The sequence below is a fragment of the Lutjanus erythropterus genome, chromosome 4, assembly GCF_056507025.1.
Source record: "Lutjanus erythropterus isolate fLutEry1 chromosome 4, fLutEry1.hap2, whole genome shotgun sequence".
NCBI classification, from domain to species: domain Eukaryota; kingdom Metazoa; phylum Chordata; class Actinopteri; order Lutjaniformes; family Lutjanidae; genus Lutjanus; species Lutjanus erythropterus.
Genome location: NC_139320.1, coordinates 10,776,408 through 10,800,405, shown reverse-complemented (window position 1 = coordinate 10,800,405; position 23,998 = coordinate 10,776,408). Strand labels below are relative to the sequence as shown.

The 23,998-nt window shown below is 38.2% G+C and overlaps 1 protein-coding gene across 3 annotated transcripts in view; it reads right to left on the bottom strand.

Moving 5' to 3' along the window:
* Positions 1-1,188: 1,188 nt before the first annotated feature.
* Positions 1,189-23,998, bottom strand: part of LOC146328099 (uncharacterized) — a 36,646-nt gene continuing 13,836 nt past the window's right edge. For 2 of the 3 annotated variants that reach the window (XM_084716947.1, XM_084716946.1), the window contains 18 exons: positions 23,805-23,953; positions 22,950-23,199; positions 20,858-21,028; positions 20,327-20,484; positions 19,169-19,309; positions 17,768-17,909; positions 17,413-17,564; positions 15,836-15,961; positions 15,416-15,605; positions 12,341-12,415; positions 11,670-11,813; positions 9,230-9,289; positions 9,025-9,141; positions 6,943-7,094; positions 6,450-6,536; positions 2,060-2,206; positions 1,689-1,889; positions 1,189-1,486 (listed from right to left, as the gene is read on the bottom strand). In XM_084716947.1, coding sequence (XP_084573073.1) covers positions 1,370-1,486; positions 1,689-1,889; positions 2,060-2,206; positions 6,450-6,536; positions 6,943-7,094; positions 9,025-9,141; positions 9,230-9,289; positions 11,670-11,813; positions 12,341-12,415; positions 15,416-15,605; positions 15,836-15,961; positions 17,413-17,564; positions 17,768-17,909; positions 19,169-19,309; positions 20,327-20,484; positions 20,858-21,028; positions 22,950-23,199; positions 23,805-23,953 — 2,579 coding nt within the window. In that variant the 3' untranslated portion in view covers positions 1,189-1,369. The remainder of the gene's footprint in view (positions 1,487-1,688; positions 1,890-2,059; positions 2,207-6,449; positions 6,537-6,942; positions 7,095-9,024; positions 9,142-9,229; positions 9,290-11,669; positions 11,814-12,340; positions 12,416-15,415; positions 15,606-15,835; positions 15,962-17,412; positions 17,565-17,767; positions 17,910-19,168; positions 19,310-20,326; positions 20,485-20,857; positions 21,029-22,949; positions 23,200-23,804; positions 23,954-23,998) is intronic. The other variant, XM_084716948.1, reaches the window with a different exon arrangement.

The following is a 23,998-nucleotide window of genomic DNA, read 5'->3' as shown; positions in this document are numbered from 1 at the left end:
CCAAAGCCTACTTTAGAAGTTTCTTGATGTTTCTGTTGATGTGACAACACATTAAAAAAAACATAAATACATTAGCAGGTTGAATTAAACTACAGCTCCCTGCACTTAAACATATTACACCAAACTCCCTTTAAAGGACCAGTGTGTAGGATTTAGTGGCATCTGGCGGTGACATTGTAGATTAGATTGCGACCACCTGAACACCGCTGTAGGAGAACTTACGGTGGCTGCAAAAGTAATAAAAAACATGAAAGGTTGTATCTAGGGCAAGTGTTTGGTTTGTCCATTCTGGGCTACTGTAGAATACTTATGAATATTATAGTACATAATCCTACCAATGGATTCCCCTAAATCTTACACATTGGGCCTTTAAGAAATATTACGTATTAACAATTCCTTACTGTAATTGTCTATAAAAACACATAACTATAGAATTTATAGTTTCTTTAGTTTGATAGTTATATATGTAGATTAAAGGTTTCATATGTTGACTGTCTTCTTGTCAATTCAGCATTAATATAATCTGTGAAGATAAACTGTATTTCTAAACTCCACATTTTGTCACGTCAATCTGTTACCAGGCTCCGTAGGTGAGCTTTGTTATTTATATTGGCCGAGGACAATATTTTATAACAAACAATAACAAGTTATGATGAGTCCTACACTGTAAGTTGATCAGCTGTTTATAGCTGTCAATGTAAAGTTAAGCCCACTGCTCTGAAAATACACACTGTGGACTTAAGGTTAAGTGGCTGCCTGTCTCACTGACTGCCAGACTCCATTAACATTTTTCTCAGTTTAACCATCATAAAAATCTACACGTGCTATTAGATTATCAGTGTCTTATTATTGTTGATGTCTTATGACTTATGAACAGACGCTAACTCATTCAGCAAACATTCGGCAATAATTAATATCAAACAGACAAACTGAAACAGTTATTCAAGTCGGACATAGAAGAGGACATAGATGAGGACACTGTAGCTGCAGTGTTGATGTCAAAGTAGTGAGCTCCTGGGGCAGCAGCTGCTTTGTTTGCGCCACAGTGCTTGGGCGGCACCCTCACACAGATTCATTTTCAAAGAGCAACAGCTAACGGGGAAACTTCTACTCTGCCAGCTGCACCAGTTATTAAACTTCATCACTCAGCTATTCATAGACAACCATGTTTGCAGGGCTCCGCTGTTGCAGTCCAGGACAAACTACAGGATTTTGTCAAAGACTTGGTTTTCTTGGGCACCTGGTGAAAACATGGTTAATTTTACTCAAAATTCTTTGGGTTTGTTTAATTTTTACATGGGTTTGGACTTAAAAACGTACATTTTCACATTGCACATGCTTATGGATGCATGAAAGTCTCTGCATCTGTTTATCCAATCTGGTCTCCACCTCTCTCTTTGGCATCAGAGCTCTTCTCTCTCAAAAGTCCTTCAAGATGGTAGAACAGGGATGTTTCTCTGTGCTTCCTCTGAAGCTCCTCAACCTCCTGTTCTCATAATGAAAGCCAGACAAAACGAAGACATGCAAGGTGGCTTTGGTTACACTCACTCACGAATACCATTCTGCCACTCTTGTGCAGTACTGAGAGACAAACAAAATAATGAAAAATCATGCTTTTATCTGAACTTGAAATAATGTGAAATAATGCACTATAGCAAATGATCATAAAGGAAATATTCTGTTCTTACATTTTCAGACAGCAACCCTCTGTGTGGTTTGTGAAGCCTGTGAAGCAGGGAGGCAGCAGCATGAGAGTCTGACAGAGTCCCTTTTAAGTCTCTTGAAGAGGCCTCTTTATCCTGAAACAATGCACACAAACTGGCTTCCCGTCCAGAGGAAGGCATGCACAGCCTGGCCTGAAACAGCTCCCCCAGACTCTCCTGCAGTGTCTGTGATATAAAATTAGACAAACTGAATGTCAAGCTCGTAAAAGACATCTAAACAACGGCGAGGCCATAGAGCAACTGCTAAACTGTCAAAAGTTTTTTAAAGCTAACTGTCACAAGTATTTTTCTCAAACTGTTAAAGACTGATGCACACTTTGAGTGTCTGTCTGCACCTTGAAGAAAAGCCTCTGAAAGGCAGGACTGGAGTCACAGCTCATGTCTTCCATTTTGACATGGGTCAGACAGTGAAGCAGCAGCAAAGAGAAGCCTCCAACTGACTGGAGCCTCTGGCGACGGACATAGAGTGTCTCCTCTGCCTCCTGTGAATAGAGCCAGCAGAGTCATTGACATGCATTGGAGAGTTATTCTCAGCAACACGTTACAGCTGCAAAAATACAGCACATGCATGATTAGCTGATAAGAAAAGCATGCCACCATATTGCATCATATGTGCAATACAATCTTTATGCATCTTCCTGCTTGAGAGGAAGGTAAATAATTAGTTTAGCATTTTGGTTTTATGATTAACTAGAAGATACAAATGAGGAAATAAAATTTTACACTAAGAGAGCAAGAAGGGAAGTACTTACATCTGTTTAACAAACGTCTATCTAACATCATATCTAAGGTCTGCTAGAATGTTTCTTTGCATTTAACAAGGTTAGATAATAATATCTCCAATAAAAAAGCTCTAAATTCTAGATGAAGTTGTATCTTGTCCAAAAGGTTAAAAATGTACTACTACTACTCTGACTAACTGAGATGAATACTTTTTACTTTTACTAAAGTATTTTTCTAGCACCAGAACTTTTACTTGTAATTGACTAATATTTTAGCAATGTAAGAGTACTTTTCTTCCGCTGATTACTTCTGACGAACAAAATGTCTAAACAAATCTTGTTGATGGTGTGACATTCTTTGTTAGTGAAATATCCTTTGGGCTCTGCACACTTATCTCACGATATCACTGATGCTCAGTAGATGAGTACCAAAGGTATTCTGGACACCCACTGCAGAGTCCTCCTGTCCTTAGCCGTGCACATCCTATGCCAATTTTTGATGTTTCCAGACAGGATGCTTTCTATTGCTCCTCTGAAAAAGTTAACAAGTCTCTCTGACCTCTAAAGGAATCTGAAATAGCATGAAACCAGCTTTATAACCTTGAGCCCATGCAGGAGCACTGAAGTTTGTGGAGCTGCTGGTTATTTACTGACTGCTCTCCTCTGTGAGAGGACAGAATGAAGTCTTTTGTGTTCAGAGATCAGTGGGCTAAACAGGAAATTCCATAAAATCTTTCAATGTTGAGAAAGTTTACTGAATTGCCACTTCAGCATGGGTGAAGGCTCCAAAAAGATGTAAACAGTCCATGTATAGCAAGCTGCTGTTGTGGCATCACCTGAGTTGTTTAGCTTTAATATTCTGGTCCTGAAAAAGTTTGGCTGGAGTACAGATGCAGTTGGTATTGGTTTGTTCCAACACCTGCTTTTAATACTATTCCCTCATTTTCGTCCCATTATCGTCACAGAAAATCTTATTTACATTATATTGATAGTATTTAGTGGTAAAAAAAAAAAAAAAAAAAAAATACTAACCACTAACATTACTGCTTTTTTTTATCAAAGGGGCCTCAAAAATCAACACATTATGAAAGTCTGTGGTAAAAGCTTGGAAGGACCACTATGAAGTATTAAGTGGCATCTAGCTGTGAGCTTTCAGATCGCAAACAGTTCAACATGTTGGACTCATGAAAGAGGACCCTTATGCAGATTTTTTTAAAAAGATCACAAAACCACACAACATACTTCGAAACCACTTGAAGTAATGCACTCATATGTTGCTTAAGCAAAAGTATTAATAACAAAATTACCCCACAGTATAAAATGCAAATATATTCATAAGCAGAATGTTATCATAATAAATATATATCATATTTATGTTATATATGCTGTAGTATTGAATGATCATTACTGATAAATTAACACGCCTCTATGCTACAGGAAGCATTCTCCTGCCCTGCTTCCTGTACTGAAGTGTGCTATGAATTAGGTCCGTCTATGTTTAACAGAAAAACATATTATGAAGATGGTTAAAATATTTATCTGTAAAAGTGACATATATGGTCACATTTTCAGTTATAGCTAATGTTAGTGAAATGCTTGCTAACTAGCTAACCAACAACTGATGTAGATTATTAAATGCTAGGTAGTTAGCTAGCATTTTTAAACAGTAGCTAACAGCTGACAACTGATGTAGACAAGCTAGTACTTTGCTAGCTAACTACCTAGCTAACAATTGATTTAGATTATCTAGCTAGTTAGAACTGTTATTGGAGCACAAAAGGAGCAGGACTGAAGGCAGGTCAATTTTACATACTGTTGAGTAGTTACATCTAAAACAATATATTGTACTTTATAACGTGATGGTACAGTTGTATTTGTAAAGTGACTAGAAACATAAGATAAACATAGTGATTTCCTCAAGTAGAGTAAAATTACATTTAAATTGTACGGTGCAAACTAAATGATGTTTGTTACTTTGAACTGCTTACAGTATCACAGTTGTAAAAGGGTCTAGTACGCTCAATTCAAAACCCCAGTCTACAGAATCTAGTTCAAGGGTTTGCCTGCACTTGACAGATATAAGACCATCAGTGTTTTTTTGATAGTGAATAGCGTTGAACAGATTATGTACATATACCACCATTCACCATAGTTTCCACTCCAGTGCCCATACCTTTAGTCCCAGGAAATATTTTTCAAGGAACTAAAGGTTCCTTTAGCCTATTGTTGTGTGCGTTTCTACTGCAGTATGAGACACACAGAGAATAGGCAAATTAGTCTGCTGACATTTGAAGACGTGCCAGGTGCTGTTACACCTCATTTTTGCACACTATATAAAATGATGGACAGGCATCATTATTTGTGTGACACTGCAACAACAGTAAGACTCCATCATCGATTCATCTGTCATATGCTTTCTTCTGTAATTCCATGCCATTTTATTTTATTTATTTTACAGGGACAACACATGTAGGCATTGTTACATTTAAGTACAAAATACAATTGATGCAATGTACCTACAACTTATAGCTATAGGTAGTTTGCAGTCCTTATCCCTGGTTAGGTAAGGGATAAAATAAAAGATATAACACGCTAAGCACAGTGAACCAAAAACAAACTGGTTTGATGCTGCAGATTATTTGGAATGATGGCTAAAATAAACAAGTACTCCATCGATCAGAAATGTTCAGCGCTGTGAGCCCCACCTCCAAAGTCCCTGTACTTTTGTAAAGTACTACCACCTGAATGCTTATTAATTATGCCCTGTTCCTCCCAACGTTCCTAGTTCCCAGGAAAAGGTTCCTGCGTTGAAAACACACCTCATGCTGTAATGGTACCTCTAGATACAGTCAACCCAGCTGAAGGAAACAGTTAAGCTACATGTGCTAAAATTCTCCAGTGAGGGTATGAGCTACTCATGCAGTTTTATTACAACAAATACACACACACCCCGCTCTTTTCTGTAATTCTACAGTTGATATTGGTTTACTATTATGTCAACAGAACACTCTGTAACAGGCCACAATCTAAGCAGGCCAACATCTGCGTACCATACTGTAAACAATACTGTTTTAGTAGAGAGCAGGAAATCTTTAAAACCACGCAATCACAAAGCCCTTACAGGCTCAGAGTGGAGGCTCCTATTAACAGGGGGGGAAACAGAAAGAACATAATGTTCTGAGTGGGAATTCAGTGGGAGTCACAAATCTGATTCTGATGATTTCCAGTGAACCTTTCAAATGAGCACTATGTTGCAACTTCCACAGAGCTGCATCTATTATTTCAGGAGACCTATATCTGTGAGTAGTATGCATAATAAACGTAATGAGTAAGAACTTGTGGCATCAGTGTGGGAGAGACTTGGATGCATGAGCTTCCAGATAAAAACAAATATCTGCAGCTTGTTTGGGCTTGTTACACAACTGGAATTGCAGTAGGGCAACATGTCACCTACAAAAAATCTGCAATATTGGCAGAGGTGGCAAAAGTATGTATTCTTTACTCAAGTATAAGTACTTGTTACATCTTTGACATTGTTTTTGTCTTATACCATCTTTTATGTAATTTCAAGACATTGTTTTCATTGTTTTTTTCTTTCACATTGTTTCTGTCTTGTTATATCTGTTATGTGTGATAAGCACCACAGGATACACTCAGGAACTGTCTTTTTGTGTTATTGCCCCAGTTATTTAGGTTATAATCAGTCCTGGAATGCATTAAACTTGAGTAACAAGACTGAGTAGAAAGTACAGATAATTGTGTTAACACATAGCAAAAAGCAAAAAGTTGTCAGAAAAATTAATACTCAAGTAAAGTACAGATACTTGAAAAATCTACTTAAATAACTAAGTATTTGTACTTGGCCTTGTTTTATGTGCATCACGTATGACTTCATCAGTTAATAATCTAACCATGCCCATGCCAGTACCACACTATATTGAGCAACTGCATTGACACTGAGAAACATGATGTGTCTCTTCCACAGAAAAGAAATCCAGTTTACCTGGTAAAAGAAGGAGTTTCTGAAGGCGTTGTTAACGTAGTTGTTGTTTGGCAGACTAGCTGCTATCTGAAGTGAAATGACTGGAGTCTGTTGGAAAAGGGAACAACAATCCACACTTTTTATTATAGTTTGCCCACTGAAGGTCAGCCTGTTGTAAAAGTGAAATATGTCTAGGTATTAATATTAATTAATTAATTTAATTTAATTAATATTCATACAGAGAAGAATTAAAAAAAAAAAATAAAAACTAAAGTTTAAAACCCCAGAGTTCTCACACCAAAGGCCAAGTCATCTTTGGTTTTTAACTGGGCTGCAGGGATAGTTAGAGGGTTTCCTGTCAGAGAACCTCAGGCTGCACAGAGGCTCATATGAAATTAAAGTTTGAAAGATAGCTTAAGACCAGGTCACTCAAAGCCTCGGAATTGAAAAGCAAAGGCAATTAAAAAAGAATGAGCAACAAGGTTGAAAGTAAGAGCAAAACTTTGGCACCAACCAGTTTTAGATCATTCAATGTGTGCATCAGATATAGTCCATGCTGGTAGACCAGGAACTCTCTGGGATTAAGGACTGACAGGTCCAAAGGGATCAGCTCTCCCTCACACTCCCACTGAGCATCAAGGACATCCAGGAAACTCTTGCCTCTGTCTGGACAAAACACATAACAGATTGGTACTGTCATTACTGCAAACTCAAACAAAATAAAAATCTTAATGAAACATATTCTTATCGATAGTCAGTGTGTTGCTTTACAGTTGATCAACATGGTCAATGCAACAGTACAGCTGTGGACAGGGACAGCAGCAAAATATATCAAGGGCACCTAAAAAGATCAGTATCAGTTTAAGTGTAGACTATATCAAGAATATTTTCAGCACTTGTACCTTGTAGTCAGACAGCTAATCCCAATAGGAAACTGCTGTTGTATAAGCCAAATATTGCTCACTTTCACTGAACTAGACTCCACTGGTAAAAACAGTAACATCTACCACTGCCTGGGTCTGGACATTTGTCTGAGCTGTTGTGTGACTGTGGTGAATCTGAACTTGCCCTTTAAAACACTGAAGTCAAACAATGACACAAACAAACCAATCAAGGCATCGGTAGACCAGCAACTCCCATATTCTGCGAGGTAAAATGACTGATTTTGCCAGTGGAGTTCAGTTGGTTTGGAGAGAGCCATATTTGGCTTATATAACAACAGTTTCCATTCAGAAAAGGCTGTCTGATGGCAAAGTAAAGTGTTGAAAATCTTCTAAATATAGTGTACACAGGGATAGCTCACTAAAAATTGAAATTGCAGTCATTATCTACTAACGCTCATGCTGATTAAAGGTCAGGGTTAATTTTTTTTAGCCCACAAACCACTGCTGGAGTTTCACAGGACAACAGCATTGCAGTTGTAAACAATTTAAGTGAATGATGACCAGTTTCAGTTGCAGTTCAGTTGTTTTTTCTTGATCACTATTCACTTCTGCAACGTTGTTTTCCACTGAAACTTCAGCAGTGTTTTGTAAACTAAAGAACTCAACCTGAACTTCAGTTAACATGAGGGTGAGTAGACAATGACTGAATTTTCATTCTTGAGTGAATTTTCCCTTTAACTGATAAGGTATGAGTGTAAAGTGTAGGTGGTCTTTTTTTTTGTAGTATATATTTTGCTGCTGACTGCGTCCACAGCAGTGCATTGCTTAGGTTGCACCAGTACTCCTACTACTTCTCCAAACTGCCACCTTCCATCTACTGTAGGTAATACACTGACTATCAATAAGTACCTCATACAACCAAACTAAAAAACAATCCAAATTATTCTTTTAATGCAGAAAAGTTGTAAAGCCATTTCACTGAAAACTACAAACATCAAACTCATGTTGTCATTAGAATAAAAGTTGAGGGATCATGAAAGTCAGCAGGCTGCCTCCTGTGAAAACTGCAAATATCTGGACAAAATTTCAGCAATCCAACCAATATTTGTTGAGACATTTTATCTTTACCAGAATGGTGGACCAAAAAATGGACATAACCACACCACTAGTGTAGCAAATAAAAAAACACCTAGATGTATTTTTTCCTACAGCCTTTGATAGTGCCTCTAGACAGATCTTATGAGAACTGTTTAATCAAAACCCAGAAACTCCCTGAAGCCAAACAAACTAAGACATGCCTTAACGCTTGAGACTCAGAAAATGTCTACCATATGGGTGTAATCAAGGCTCTGGAGAGTGAGGCTGAAAAAACACGCCGTCTGTGCTGAAATCTAAAGAATGCACAGTACTTAAACAAGGTTGTAATCTGCCCTTTTCTCAAAAGCACGCTTTCAAATTATGGGATGCTTATTCAGTATTCATAAATATAAAATACACTCAGAGAAATCAAGCCTATATTCAAGTTTTTTCCATGTAGGTTTGATTTTGAGCGGAAATATCTTTGATGTGTGTTTTATGCTTGATTATCTATGAATGCATGATGATTATTCTGTCTAGCGTGTGTGTACAGTTCATATGTGAGTTTCTGCATTGAGTTGGTGCCTGTACATGCATTAATCAAAAAAAGGCAACCCCAAATGTATCCAACCTACCAGTGGGCTCTCCTCTAATAAGCCCTGCCCCACAAGCCCAGTCCCTCAACTGTAGCTGCACCCCCTTCAACATCTGGAACAGAGGAGAAAGCACCAGCAGTTTGCTCCACTCCTCTTCTGTGGAATAAGAAAAAATATGGATGGATGATTAACGTGAGACACCACGTCACAAGCTGTAAATGTGTTATATTACATTAGATGTTACCTGCAATTGTAGGGACAGAAATGTGCGTAGGCTGAGCAGACTCTTTCATCGGCTGGCTCTCTGTTGGGAAATTAAGATCAGAATTACTTGTTGTCATCAAGGGAATAGATCAACATTTGGGGAAATGTTCTCATTCATTTTCTTCCCAAGAGATTAATCATGAAATTGATACCATTCTCACATATGTCTTTTCAGTATAAAGCTACAGCCAGTAGCCGGGTTGCACACCAACCATGTAGAGGGGGAACGGCTATCCTGGCTTTGCCATAAGGTAACAACATGTGCCTGCCAGCACATCTAAAGCATTACAGTGTACTGACTGCAAAAAAGCAAAGTGTAAAAAAAGACCATTTGTGGTATTAAGGGTGTTCTGTGCAGGTCTATGTCAGGTCAGGTGCAGTGACTCCCTGGAGCCTCCACTGGTTGATGAAAAAACTTTGTGCTTACAACAAAACTAAAATATGCCGCTGTTCCCTTCCAACTGTTCCAACTGTCGTAAAACTTGACATTTTAACAGAGGGCATAAACACTCTATGTGGTTATTTAGGTCACATCCATTACAGGAGGGAAATCATCAGTGTGACTCTCTGTGTTGCTCGCTCCTATGAACCACTGGAAAAGCAGGTTATTTAGGTGTGATGCAAACTTGCAGCAGAAAGAGAGAGCGAGAATGAGAGAAAGCGCTCACGTGTACAAGCGCAGGACAGGGAGCGTGCAAATATGGACAGAGGAGTTGACAACGTGATATCAACTTCCTTTGATCATGAAGCCTATCTGTACTGTAGGATCTTGTAAGTCATAATGAGAAACCTTCTCAAAATAATGACAGAGATAAGTCATGTCTGTGAAGACTCTCAGTCATCCACATCATTGCATTCGTTGAAGGGTTATTGCAGGCAAGAGGAATCATCCAAGAGACTACAGTTCTAACTGACTAGTGACAAGTTTCACACTTTTAACCCACCATTGTATGTGGTGACTGAATGAATCATCTGTCTACCACACTTAACATGGGCTGACCTCAACCAGTCAGATCAAACTCTTGCTGGAGCCAGTTGAGAGAAGAGCAAAAACATTCTTTCTATTGAGAAATATCCTCAGTGCCGTTCTGTTCTCTTCTTTCAGTGAAGAAACACTTTCCAGTTCTGATATAACTGATGCTATCGCAGTATCTAACCTCTTCAGGAGCCGGCATTGTTTGTTCGAGACAAGTCGCTCGTAGCTGCCATTGATTGGACCACTCTTAGTAAGGACACAAACAGATAACTTGAAGCCAAGATGGATTGTCACATGATCTCATGATCTAGTGAATCCAGCTGCCTGGCAAGATAAAGGCCAGGTGGCCGTGCCTCTAAAAATTATGAAATTCCAGGCTTGCCCCCTACATTTTGCGTGGTGTAAAGTTTCTTTGATAACTCTGTGTTTCTAGCCATGGTAATGAAAGTCATCCTACAAGCAAACAGTAAGACATCAACTTTGTTCCAATTAAAAATGATAAAATTAAGAATATATTCATTACTCTCCAGCCAGCTTGCCAGGTTAAATTTATTGTTGCAATGTTCAAACTTTAATATTGCAAGAAAACATTGGTGGGTAACATAGCTAACTGGAAAAGTGTGTGTTTTCATTTAGTTATGAACAGTGTGTGTTTTGGTGGTTACACTGGGAGTGTTTGGCTATATTGCGAGGCAGCAGGTTTGTGTCCATTTATGTCCACACCAAAAGTGGTGCGGCAAATCAGCGCCCTAGGGGGGACTATTGGCAGCTACGGGCATGGTATTAGGTGTGACAACAGTGAGAGTGGATGCATGGAAATGACTTCTCTCGAACAAAAGATGGCAGCTCCTGAAGAGGTTAGCATAGATAGTTCAATTGCATCAGTTACATCAGAACTGGAGAGTATTTCTTCACTGAAAGAAGATCAGAGAGCAGCACTGAAGGCATTTCTCCATGGAAAAGATGTTTTCGTTCTTCTCCTGATTTATTTTGGCAAGACTTAGATGTGACTGGTTTAAGTCCAATCACCTGTGTTTTTTTGCTTTTTTTTTTTTGGAAAGTGTCTACCCTTTTTGAAACAGTTTCTAAGGACAGCTTAGTGTTTGGTGGCTGCAAACAAAATCTTGTTCAAGGTCACCAAAATCCTGTTTTTACACTTTGGTTTTTGTACTTTTAGAGAGCCAGTCTCGCTTTGTCCCCCGACCTGCACCCCCATTTTGTACAGATAGAATCATGAGCCTAAATTCCCTCTATGTGTATGTATGGATGTGTTAGTGTCTCTCTGTCCTTTCCTGGATATCTATCACCAGAATCTAGTGGAGAACATGCAGTGGGTACATACAGTGTAGTTTGCTCACACACAGCACTGCACAGAGCACAACACAGGAAAACAAGGGTGAAAGGGGTCTACTTTCAATACTACATCATTTGTGTAGGATCTTACCCTGGGAGTGGACACCAGAGGACACGGTGTGTCTTTGTGAGTTGTGTGTGGGTGCTGAGCTGGCCTGCAGACACATGTCCTGGGATTGAGCTAAATGAACAGGATCCCTCAAAGACTGGGTGGAGATTCCTTCAGAAACACAAACTGTCAAAGAACTTTTAAACAAAACTGAGAAATGGAGCCAATTCGTGTGAAAAAGTAATCTCCTCAAGCAGCTGTGAGGCTTTGAGCTTTTGGAAATTTAGTTCTCTACAGACCTTAGACACATTTTGTTGAATTAATGCATTTTACTTTAGGGGGCTATAGTTTTGATAGAAACATGAACTATTGCTTTCTCATTGTTAAACTTGCCCTAGTGGTTTCTGTAGCTGCACATATGCAAGCTATGTCCTAGCATAAGCAACATTATATTCAACACTTCAACACAAATAAAAACCTGATTTTTCACTAATCTTCTTCTACTCCATTTCTAACAAACAAGAAAAGAAACATAACAACAGCCTGGGGCTATTTCTTACCCCTTGACACATCAACATGGTGAATTTCTACCAGCATAATGTCTGCTTCCCTTCTCACTGCTCTATCCTGCTGCATTTTAATACCCCACATGCCTTCTACACACATATATAGACATTTTATCACAGGGCTTGAGTGGCTTTACGTGCACATACCTTTCACCACAGGCACAGATGCTGTCCAGACTCTAGAGGCTGCCTCCAACCCGTACGCCTGCTTTGTTGACAAACCTGAAACATGTCAAACTTGAAGAATAAGCCTGATAATGTTCTACACTTTTCTTATTGTCAACAAATCAACAACACATTGATGCTACTAAGAAGTACTGTCTGTTTAGTCAAAGCCTGATGAAGTCTGAACTGTAGTTAATTATTCAAGGCCAAAGACCTCCATTTAACACATATGTAAGCCTCATTAGGTGACGTGTTCTTTCATTACAATGCATATGAGTGTTGTAATTGGTTAAAAGTCAATCCCAAATACACTGCCCTGCTATCATAAATAACGACACTTCACTAAAGCACTAAATGTGTATTAATACACAGCTGAAAACAGTCCCTTTTTAGAAAAATTGTGTTTTTTAATTAAAGAGATCACTGGGCTTTGTTTTGGTCTTTTCATGGTATTCGTTGACAAAAAGAGAAAAACAGAATAAGACCAGACTAACCCTTCAACCAGAATAACAAAAAGTGTGGGAAAAAGTTGATAATGGCTTGCCAAGAGAAAGGGAGGCAGAAATGTCATTATTAAATGAGGAATAGTACTTTCTCCAGGGGCCGTATTATAGATATTTCCCCTTAACTTTAAATTTAAGATGGAATCTAAGATAGGATTTTTCTCAATTTGGTATAACAGAAGCAACCTCAGGAATTCTATCTTGCATCATCCGATCTTATTTCAGGTTACGAAATCAGCAGCACCAGGTGAGAACCAGGCACAGTGTTATGATGTTGTCATTTTACAACTGGCCCGCCTTAAATAACTGAGAGAACATACATTTTCTGAACTTTTGTTTTTAATTATTTAAATCAGCATTTAATTCACCCTTAAGACAAAGAGGAGTTTCCATTTGAAAAAAAGACATCATTTATTTGGCTATTTTAACATGTGAGGTCTGGACCAATCACAACAGGCCATTATTCATCACCCCAAACATGTTATGCTCGCGCATGCAAGTCACACTATGGTTTGTTTAGCAGAAAATGATGACCGGTATACTGAAGAAAGCATATCATTGTCTTATTTTATACATGCAAATGCAAATGTCTTCAGATTACCTTAACAGCAGTAAAGTTCATGAATGAACAGCGCATCACACCGCACTCTCTCTCCTGTTAAAAGTCAATGTAGCTCACCCATTATTCTTATCGCTCCATTTCTCCCTCTCCTTACAATCAATTTAAAGCGTCAAACGTAAATGCATTAAAAGGAATTAAAATGTCAGTTTTCTTAATGAATTGATGTATTGATCTACTTGATCAATAGCAAAAATATAAATAATGAGATATCCTGTGCCACTTGAAATAAATAGAAACTGCCATGGTGAAATAATAAGCTATCTTGGCACTGAAGCTGTTTTTTAAAAGGATTTTAAAACTGTGTCATGATCACCTGGAATGCTAGTTGCCCTCCACAGCATGATACCAGTCATTTTTGTTAAAGTGAGATAACCAGTTGGAAACAGTGTTAGCTTTTGTAATTAAAAGGCCCACCAAAAGTTACTGTGGCCCACCCAAAATTGAAATCCTGGGGCCGTGCCTGGTGAGAAGGCCAAGTGATGTGTATGCTAGAGCATGTCAGGCTGTTTATTTATTTTGATTTATTTATCTATGAGAGGTGATTATGTACTGAGTGAGTTTGACATATATGGGTCTAATTTCATACAAATGCAACATTTGACATGATAAACTGATTTGAGAGGAATATGGTCATTTGTTTGGAAGACTAACTGAAGCATTAATGAGCATTATACTGTATGTCAGAAATATTCAATACTTTTGGGGTTGATGTATTTAACTGTCCCATGCCTGGTTTCCTTGCATCCAGAGAGAGACAAGCAAAAGTAACAATGTGCAATGGTAGAGGACATAACAATAAAATATGTTTACTCTAAATAAATGCATCTATGTGTAAAGAGGGAAATATATATTATACTTTCGTCCCTGCTCTTCCATACTGTTAGTGAACACAACCATTAGCTAGCTCATAAGATGGTTAACTACAACAGGTGGTAAAGTGTTAATTTCAGTTTTCCTTAAATTAGGAGAGTTTATTTAAGATTTTGGGGATGCTTAGGATAGAATACTGTTAGGATGCTTGTGTAACACCCTATAAAATCTTCAGTTAGGATAGGAACATTAGCTTTGTGTCAGTTTGCATACTTCTGCACTTATACTTCCTGTTTGAGTGCAAACATGCGTTCACATAGACATTTACAGAAAAACAAAGTGCATTGTGAATACCTGGATGTTGTTCTCAAAAATGCCAAAAGGTTGACTGTGGGACACTGGACACTTCTCATTCTCAACAGTTGCCATTTCACTTACATAACAGAAGAGGTGGGACTAACGAACCTGTGAACTTAGCAGCCCAGGCGGCTGAGGAAGTAGCCACAGTGACTATGGTGGCCGTAGTGACCATCGAATTATACTGATAAGTCATGTGTGTATTTTAACAAGTACCCTGTATAGGTTTGTTAAGATTTGGCACCGCGAATCAAATCAACTTATTGGTGCACTTTCAGCTGACCTGTCAGCGAGGGAGATTATGGCATATTTTTAACTTCCTGAGAAACGGGCCAAACAAAAGTAAACAAAATCAAAAAGGCATTTGTGCTGAATGAAGTGAAATTGAACACAAATAAAATTAACAAGTTGGTAGATGTTTTTAGCAAGTGGGAGCAAAACTCCAGCCAGCTTCAGGTCACCCTCGAAGAAGAAGCTGCAATCAGCATTTACCTTAAGGACGCAACTGACGTCCTCAATTTGACAACTCAACAGCACTACCCTGTGAATATTCACGCATTATGCGAGTGAGTGCATAGTGTGCAAAGTGTACTACATGACTGTACTAACAGAAGGATCCAAATTGAGGCACAACATTTGACTTAGAAACAGTTGCAAGTTAGGACGTTACTGTAATACAAATAACACACACTGAATATCCTATCATGTATTTGTACCCCTATCATGTAGCTAATGTTGTACCCCATTCTGACAGTGAGTCGGTACCAGAGATGTGCTGATGGCAGGTGTTGGGGGAGAAACTGGCAGGCTGTTTGTCTTCCAGGAGCTGGTTCAGTCTCTTCAGCAGAGGCAGAGCAATCTGTTGGAGCAAACTCACGATCTTCACAGCTGGTCTGTGCACACTGCAGTGGACCAGACCATATTCCTTATACCAAAAGTTCCCACACAGTACTGCCTACACAAACAAGAAAGAGGATAACACAACAGAATAACATAAAAGAGATAAACAAACTTCTAGATAACTCTCTATAATCGTGCAATTAAGCAAAGTTTCCTTAAACAAAATTAGAGAGTTAATGATGAAAAAGACAAACAAAAAAGAGCCATCCACCTCTCTACCTCATATAACTCAGTTTATTTATACTCAGTGTTATTTATGCAGTGTGTCAGTGCGTGTGTGTTGACCTGAGCGGTGTCAGCACGGAGCCGAGAAAGTTGTCTGACAAAGTGCAGCGCGTTAAGAGCAGCCTCCAACTCCGTCTGTGTGGAAGAACACTGCTCCCACAACTCTCTCTGTCGCAGCTCTCTGTCCTGCAGGACGAATAAACACAGAAGAGGCGTAAAGATTTATTTACATTTTGATGACAGTGTTACAGAGAGCATCTCACAGCACAGAGCTATAGCATCAAGAGTCATAGACATCTAGCACTGGTGGTCTGAGAGGGAAGAGAGCATCTACCCTAAATGTGCCAGTCACCAATTAAAGGGATAGTTAGGTTTAGTTGAAGTGGGGTTGTATGAGGTACTTATCTGTAGTCAGTATTTTCACTGCTTTACTTTGCCCTCAAACAGCCTTTTTGAGGGGAGACTATCGTTATAGCCACGTCTGGGAAAGGTACTTTAAAAATGTATTCCAATACAGTTACTAACTACCTGTTAAATGTAGTCACTAATGTAATCCAAGTATCACAGTAATCTAACTTGATTACTTTCCATCACTTTTAAGTTACCTCATTATAAAATATGGCTAAATTGTTAAGCCTAATATAATGTATTGCAACTAACTTTTATTTTCATCATTGATTAATTGGTTGATCATTTTCTCAATGAATCAATATGTTGTTTGGTCCATGAAATGTCATAAAATGGTGAAAAATGTTGATCAAAGATGACAAGATGATGTCCTCAAATGTCTTGTTTTGTCCACAACTCAAAGATAATCAGTTAGTCAGAGAGGAGTCACAGTTGAGTCAGTTGAAGAACACGTCCAAACATGTCTGTGCTCCACGTTTGCTCCACCTATTTTCCAGTCTTTCCTGTAAAAATTATTTTCATTTTCGATTAATCTGTCAAACATTTACCCCATTAATCAGTTAGTTGTTTGGTCTATAAAATGTCAGAAAATGGTGAAAACATTTGCTGCATGTTTCCTAAAGCCCAAGATGATGTCCTGAAATGTCTTATTTTTTCTTCTACCCAAAACTATTCAAGAGAGGAGTAAAGAAACTAGAAAATATTCACATTTAAGGAGCTGAAATCCAATTTTGACTTTTTTCTTATAAAAATACTTTAACGTTTATCAAAATAGATGAAAAATTTATTTAATAGTCACTTAATGTTATATTTATTGTTGCAGGTCTAAGTGTTTTATGTTCATTGTTAGGTTTATTAGTCTGTCTAACTGTCCACTGCACATGGTAGTATATCGTTCTTTATTTTAAAATTGTAATCCCACCAATACTCTCCATTTTTACTAAATGTGTCTGTAATCTGATTATAAATTTTTGTACCTGTAACTTTAATGGAATACAGCTACCTTTGTTTTATCCAAAATATGTAATCCTGTTACATGTAATCTATTACTCCCTAAGCCTAGTTATCATCAAATGTAGGACCTATTGTTTTTTTTTAATTTGATGCTTTGAAGTATCCAGGTCTTAGGAAATAGTTTTCAGAGCTTTTTTTGTAAATTGATGTAACAGTTTCATTGTTGTTGTTGTTATTGATAGGAAAAAAATAGACCATAAAGCCATTATCCTGACCATAGCTTGGAGGGTTGTAGCCCAGTCTCCTCCTTGTGTTATCCATTTTTCTTGGTCTTGCTGCAGCTGCTCCAAACACACATCCACCTTATCAAGGCCCGACATGAGCTCTGAGTGCCAGACACACTGCTGATCCCACTCCTCCCCGTCACCTAAACACACAGACATACACAAAGACACGCTGCCAACCCAAATAAATATTGAACATTGAAATTATGGTAATTGCTATCCAACGGAAGGATGCAATGTGAGACGCTGGCATGAAGCATCTCTCTTTTGGAAAGCGATGAATATAACCGAAGTGCAGGTCATGACTGTAATTTCCTTCATTCTGCCAGCTTGCCAGCCAATTTACCCAGTGTGAGGATGTGTAATACATGTGGAGGCAAGATCAGAGCCAAGTGGGAGCGCTGAGCAGCTCTCCTCTGGGCTTCTGTCTGCGCTGAATCCTGCAGCTCCATGGCTGCTTCCCTCAGTTGCCTCCCTGACCACTGGACCTGCACCAGAATACAGAGTTATGCTTGGAGCATGAAAAGTGGAGGCACATATTTGCACACTGACACATCCACACAAACATACTCAATTTAAGCAACACAGACACTCAGAAGCAGAGATACAGTAACTTTGTAGTCAGAGATGAGAAGTAATGAGGGACAAATACTTTGTTATTGTACCTAAGTAGATTTTTTTAGGTATCTGTACCTGAGTGTTTATTTCTTTGACAACTTTTTACCTTTACTCCCTACATTTTAACACAAATATCTGTACATTCTACTGCTTACATTTTAAAACAGGCTTGTTACTTTAGTTTTAATGCATATGAAGGGAAAAATTTATTATATTTATTTTGAATCACTGTACGCCACCTCCTCAACATCAGGACTGATTTCAACCTAAATGTACAGTACAATAACACACAGAAAAGATGATTCTTTGGTGTATCCATCGGTGGTTATTACACATGAGAGACGTAACAAGATGAAAACGACTTAAAAGACATAATAAGATGAGAAAGACTTAAAATATGTTACAAGAAAACAACCTAAAAGTCACAACAAAATGAAAATGATGTATAAGATGAACAAGACATAAATTATGTCAAAGACATAATAAGACATTAAAGACATGAAGGACATAACAAGACGTAACAAGGATGTAAAAGCTGAAGACAAATCAGACCAAGAGAGGGACTCGATCATTAAGCAAAGGTGAGGTTCAGTTAGCTTTGCACAGAAACAAGAGGTAGAAATGTCCTGCAGAAGGCAGCTTTTTACTTTTATAGTCAGAGCACATTTCAGAGCCCGTACTTTTTCACTTTGACTTGAGTAAATAAGTTCAAGCAGTTCTTTTACTTTTACCAGCACAAATCTTTTTTACACAAGTATTGGTACTTCTACTCGAGTAATGAATGCATGTGCTTTTGCCATCTCTGGGCTTGGAAGATGAAAAGTGGAGGTACACATTTGCATACTGGCACATCTATACACACAAACTCAATTTAAGGAACAAAGGCACTCATAGTGACTTTGTAATTTGCCCTAATTCTAAAAACCGAACCATCTAACTTGCTTACTTGCAGTTCATGCCAGGAAATGAAAAGCTTCACTTGAATTACTATCCAATGCTGTTTGTGCCATCCTCTTACTCATTTCCACATGTTCAAAAGGCTCAGCCCATGTGAATTTTTCCCCTTATTACTCAGGGTCCAGGCTATATGAGAAATTTACAACCAAAACAGCAAACTGCCCCTGCCGACCTGATAAGAGGTTGCTTCTGTCGCTCTGAAGAGGCACTGGGATAAAGCAGAGTCCAGATCAGAGAGAATATCTTCCTCCCGCTGCCTCTGCTGCTGCCAAAGAGTGTTTCGCTCACACACCTCTCTCTGCAGCGCCTCCACCTGCCGCACAGCAGCAGCAACACAAAGAAAGTCCGTCAGCTTAACTAAACTCCATGTAACTGAATTCATGGGCTGCCAAATGAAAAGAGGCTAGAGGTTCAACTCACAAAAACTTGAATCAGTTTTGATGGGATGGAAGTTACAAAAATGAATGGATAAAAATGGAGGTGATGAAAATAGAGGTGATTAAAATGCATGAGAATTGAAAAATAGAGGATCAAATGATTTTTTTTTTTATTTGAAGCCAATTTGTTTAAAAAAAAAAAAGAAAAACTGAAAAGTGTGGAAGTGCTGAAAATGTATGTGAAAAATTGTAAATTGATTTGAACTTGATTGACGTTTTATTTGAAACAGTTCCTCTGATAATCTATGGTACACACTATCCTTTATCTTTCACCACACCCAAATAACTGGTATCATTTCAAGTGAAACATTTTCGTTCCTTCTGGCTAAACCAAATTAAAACATGCCCAGTGACTAACTGATCGAGACATAAGCTGTTCTGCTACTGACAGTCAAAAGGTATTCTTCTTTGTAAGGTGCACCCACTTCACCTACACACCTGTCAAAAAGACTGCAGGGGTGCAGGTTTTGTTGACTATTGAATGAGCATGCACCATATTTTGTCAATCAAAATGATAAAATCAACTGACAATTTGATTGATTTCATAACTTACATTATTAATTCATAAGAATTTTCGTCATTTTTTTTCCAATAGTTTTTGTCAGTAGACCATCCAGGAGGCCACTTTTCTTAATGATATGTGGCAATTTTATGTTGTGACTGATGAAACATGGCTCTGCCTTCTTCATACAACAACTGTTTTAATCAAATCACTTCTAAATTAATCAATCATTTCATATCCATTTTCACCCCTCACATTTTCAACATCTGTTTTTATTCATGATTATTTTTGTAATTTCCATAGTAAATCACTTTCATTCATCATGGTCATATCAAAAGTATCTTGATGTTTTTATCATTTGTTGAAGCATTTCTCTTTACCATTTCCCCACCTGCACACTATCAGTTTGATCTGAAACCGACAGCCAGTAGGCAGCTGTGACAGGTACAACAGTTTTTCTGGACACATCTAGGCGGGCAGCAACCACAGGGGCCAACAACCCTGTCACTGGGTCAACAGTCTGAGCTCCATACCGGATAGCCACTAAGCCTGTGAAGTACAGCAACATAAATACAGAGAAGGTCAAACATAAGGCCCGTGGGCCAGAACTAGCCAACAAAAGGCTCTGGCTGACTTTGCAAAGTGTAAAAAAAATTGCAGAGCAGTCATTAATTCCAGACCAGATAAAGCCAAGGAACAGATATTTATTGTGGTCATATTTAAAGATACTGAACATTGTGCAAACTATTGTCAATCAGCTGAATAATGTGAACATATTTGCCAGTGAAATCTCTGCTAATTTCATAATCCACATGTTATATCAACCAATTCAGTTTATACTAACTCAGAAGTTTTTTTTTAAACTGGGTCAGATAAACTGTGTCAGGTTAACACTGACCTGTGCAATAGCTTTTCACTCTACCTTTTCCGTCAGGGTCCTCCATGGTCCCTGCCAGCGGTATTATAATCCCAGAGACGAGGTCAGTCTGACACCCCAGCACAGGTACACTCAGACCTGATCCCATGGGGTCAGGGTACTCCATCCCCAGCAGAGCTGGAACACACACATCTGAACCTGGGAGAGGAATCTCTCCTGGTTTGTACGGGCGAAGTTAGACAGTTAGAGTGGAGGAAACAAAATATGATGCATGCTCAAATATTTATTTTTTGCAGTATTCCTGAAAGTTTTTATGTCCAACACTAGAGGAAGTTAGAGAGGTGCAGAATTAGGTCAACAAGACTTTTCTGACTGGTGTAGAAGAAAGACAGTTTTAGTTTTTACATTTACTTTACAGCCATCATAAGCCAACACTGTTTATCGGCATTCCCTTTGGCTAAGATCAAGCAAATTCGAAACTAAAGTACATGCAAAAATAACCATAGATAGCGTGAGGTACATGAAACAGGATTGTGACTGACGGCACAACTGGCTGTCAGAAGAAGCAGATTATCAAACAGAGTACACAGTACAAACACAGCAGCCAAATTAGCCACCACAGAGTTGCAATGTGAGCAAAATGCAGAGAACATAATAAGTCTATCACATGACAACAGCCTCCAGCAGAGTTTTCAGCTGAGACATAATTTGATTATTGATGAGCCAGGAGCTCTAACAACATAAAAAAGAAATATATCTATATATATCCACACACACGCAAGCCTACAGTGCAACTGACTGTCACATTTACAGCATTTAATTCTGGTGACACTTATATTACACTTGCCACTTTTATGAGATAAAGCAGATCTCTCAGAAAGCATTATGGGTAATCTGCTGTAATGTATGTTATTTATGACAGTGTGATGACTCAGAATTTGTGGCTTACATTAAAGGTTTTATTGTTGTTATCTTTTCGAGTTTATATATAGCATCCATGTTGGGCAATGTTTTTCATTAAGGAAAACTACTGTGACTAAACAATACTAAAAAATTTAAATGACATATTTCATGGATATTTCATATTATTTTCAATCCATGCCAATAACAGTACAGAGCAACTGATGAGCTGTAATGTTCAGCCAAATAATAAAGTTAAAAACTGCAGGAGGTTTGTGTAAAATGAGCAATTTGGGTTAATTTTGAACAGATTAATTCCTGTGAATCCTGAATCAGAGATGACCTTTCCTGATATTTTTTAAGAACTTTTTCATATAATACTATGTCTGTAGTTTTTTTTTCACAGGAACTAATGAAATGCCGAGATATAGCCCCACTATATGCTTTGAAATAAAAGTTTTTAGACAACTTAATATCAAGATGGCCTTGCGATCCCCCATGAAGCTTTGGCGTCCCCTAGTGAGGAGTCGGGGGAACTCCAGTGCTGTTGCGCATGTGCCATTATTACGTGTTATGTGGGACAAGCATGCTTAATTTCTGTGGAGGCTGGTTGTTTGTGACAAATAAAGGTCATGTGAAAAGTGTTTCAGTAAAGAAAATGTCATCCTCCAGGCTCATGAAACCTTTCTGACGCTCATTTCAAAGTCAAATGACAGAAGTCATTTTCTGCCTAAAACTTTTTTGTTCTCAGTTGCAGAGGGCACGTAAGGACCACGATGTGACATCCAGAAGCAGCAAAGAAATTAGTCAGACTGCGTTGTCTTTTGTTCAACATATAGGTATAGCTAAAATAGTAAACGCTCTTATTTTCTAAAGCAGCAACAGCCTTCAGTATCTGAATTTCTCTTCACATATCACAATAAAGTGACTAAAGAAGAAACAGATGAAACAGCAATGAGCAGTGAAGGTGGAAGGAGATAAAATAGTGTTTCACCTTTTAGGATAATATTATATCAAACACAGTCAGTTTCAGTAAAAGTCAGGTAGATGACAGACAGCTAAAAGTTGCCAATAATAATTAGGCAACATGTTTTCTTAAATCACAAGCCAAAACTTAAGTTAATCCAGGTCAATATAATAACATACATTTTTGGCCTTTTTATAGCCATAAACAAAAGCTAAACATGTTATAATATGAAAGTAGAATTCATGCATCCTCCCACCAACATTTCCTCACCTAGAGTCCCTCCATCCTGCTGGAGACTGACAGCCCAGTCCAGGAGGATCTCCAGCCTGGTGTGCAGCTGCAGCTGACAGTGCAGGCTTCTTCCCCAGGCCTGCTGGAGCTCCTTCACCGCAGCGACAAGATGATCCTGTCGACCACTCCCTCTCTCACTGCTCTGATGGTGCTGCAACGTTTGGTTTGACCCCCACTCCTCAGTCAGAGGCTTCAGGAGCTCCAATACTTTGAACATCACTGACAGAACCTACTTGACAAAAGTTTTTCTTTCATTCAAGTCATTTTTTTTAAATCAAAAATCTGCTGAATGAACCTTTTATCTGTCTTATAAAATGTATCTATAAGAGGACATTTATTTTGTCATATTTCAAAAACACGTTCAGAAACTAATTGCATTTGCCAGAGAAAAACAACGCTCTCTTCTAATGAAATATTTTTTCATAAAAACAACTGACTGTTTTTCTGAATTAATTGAATATTTTTCAGGTATTTTTACATAAGAAATTATCTCATAAATTCAGAAAGCAGAAACATTTTTTAATTAAATTTATCTCATTCATTCAGAAAAGGCCATTTTGCAAAAATGTAAAATAATCTAATTAATTCAGAAAAAAGACCATTTTTAATGGAAAATTACCTCATTAATTGAGAACTACAAAGCCATTTTTAAAAATAAAAGATAACCTCGTAAATTCAGAGAAATAGAACCAAATTCTTGTTTTACATGAAAAATTATGTAATTGATTAAAAAAAAGAAACATTTTTTTAAACCAGAAACAGCTCTGAAATGGCCTGGGTTGTGAGATTAATTGAATTATCCTCCTTAAATTCAATTATACATTATCTTTGGACCTTAGACTCCAGAAGAGCCTGGTATCCTCCTGCATGAGGCAGCAGCTGCCCGGCCCGTATGCTGGCCCCTCCTACTCTCACCATCCGTCCACTCAGAGGCTCGATGATGGACTCAGCCAGCAGAACTCCACCTACCGGCAGCAGAGCTCCTACACAAACATACAGAACAAACTTAAGTTGCTGAAGCTATAATA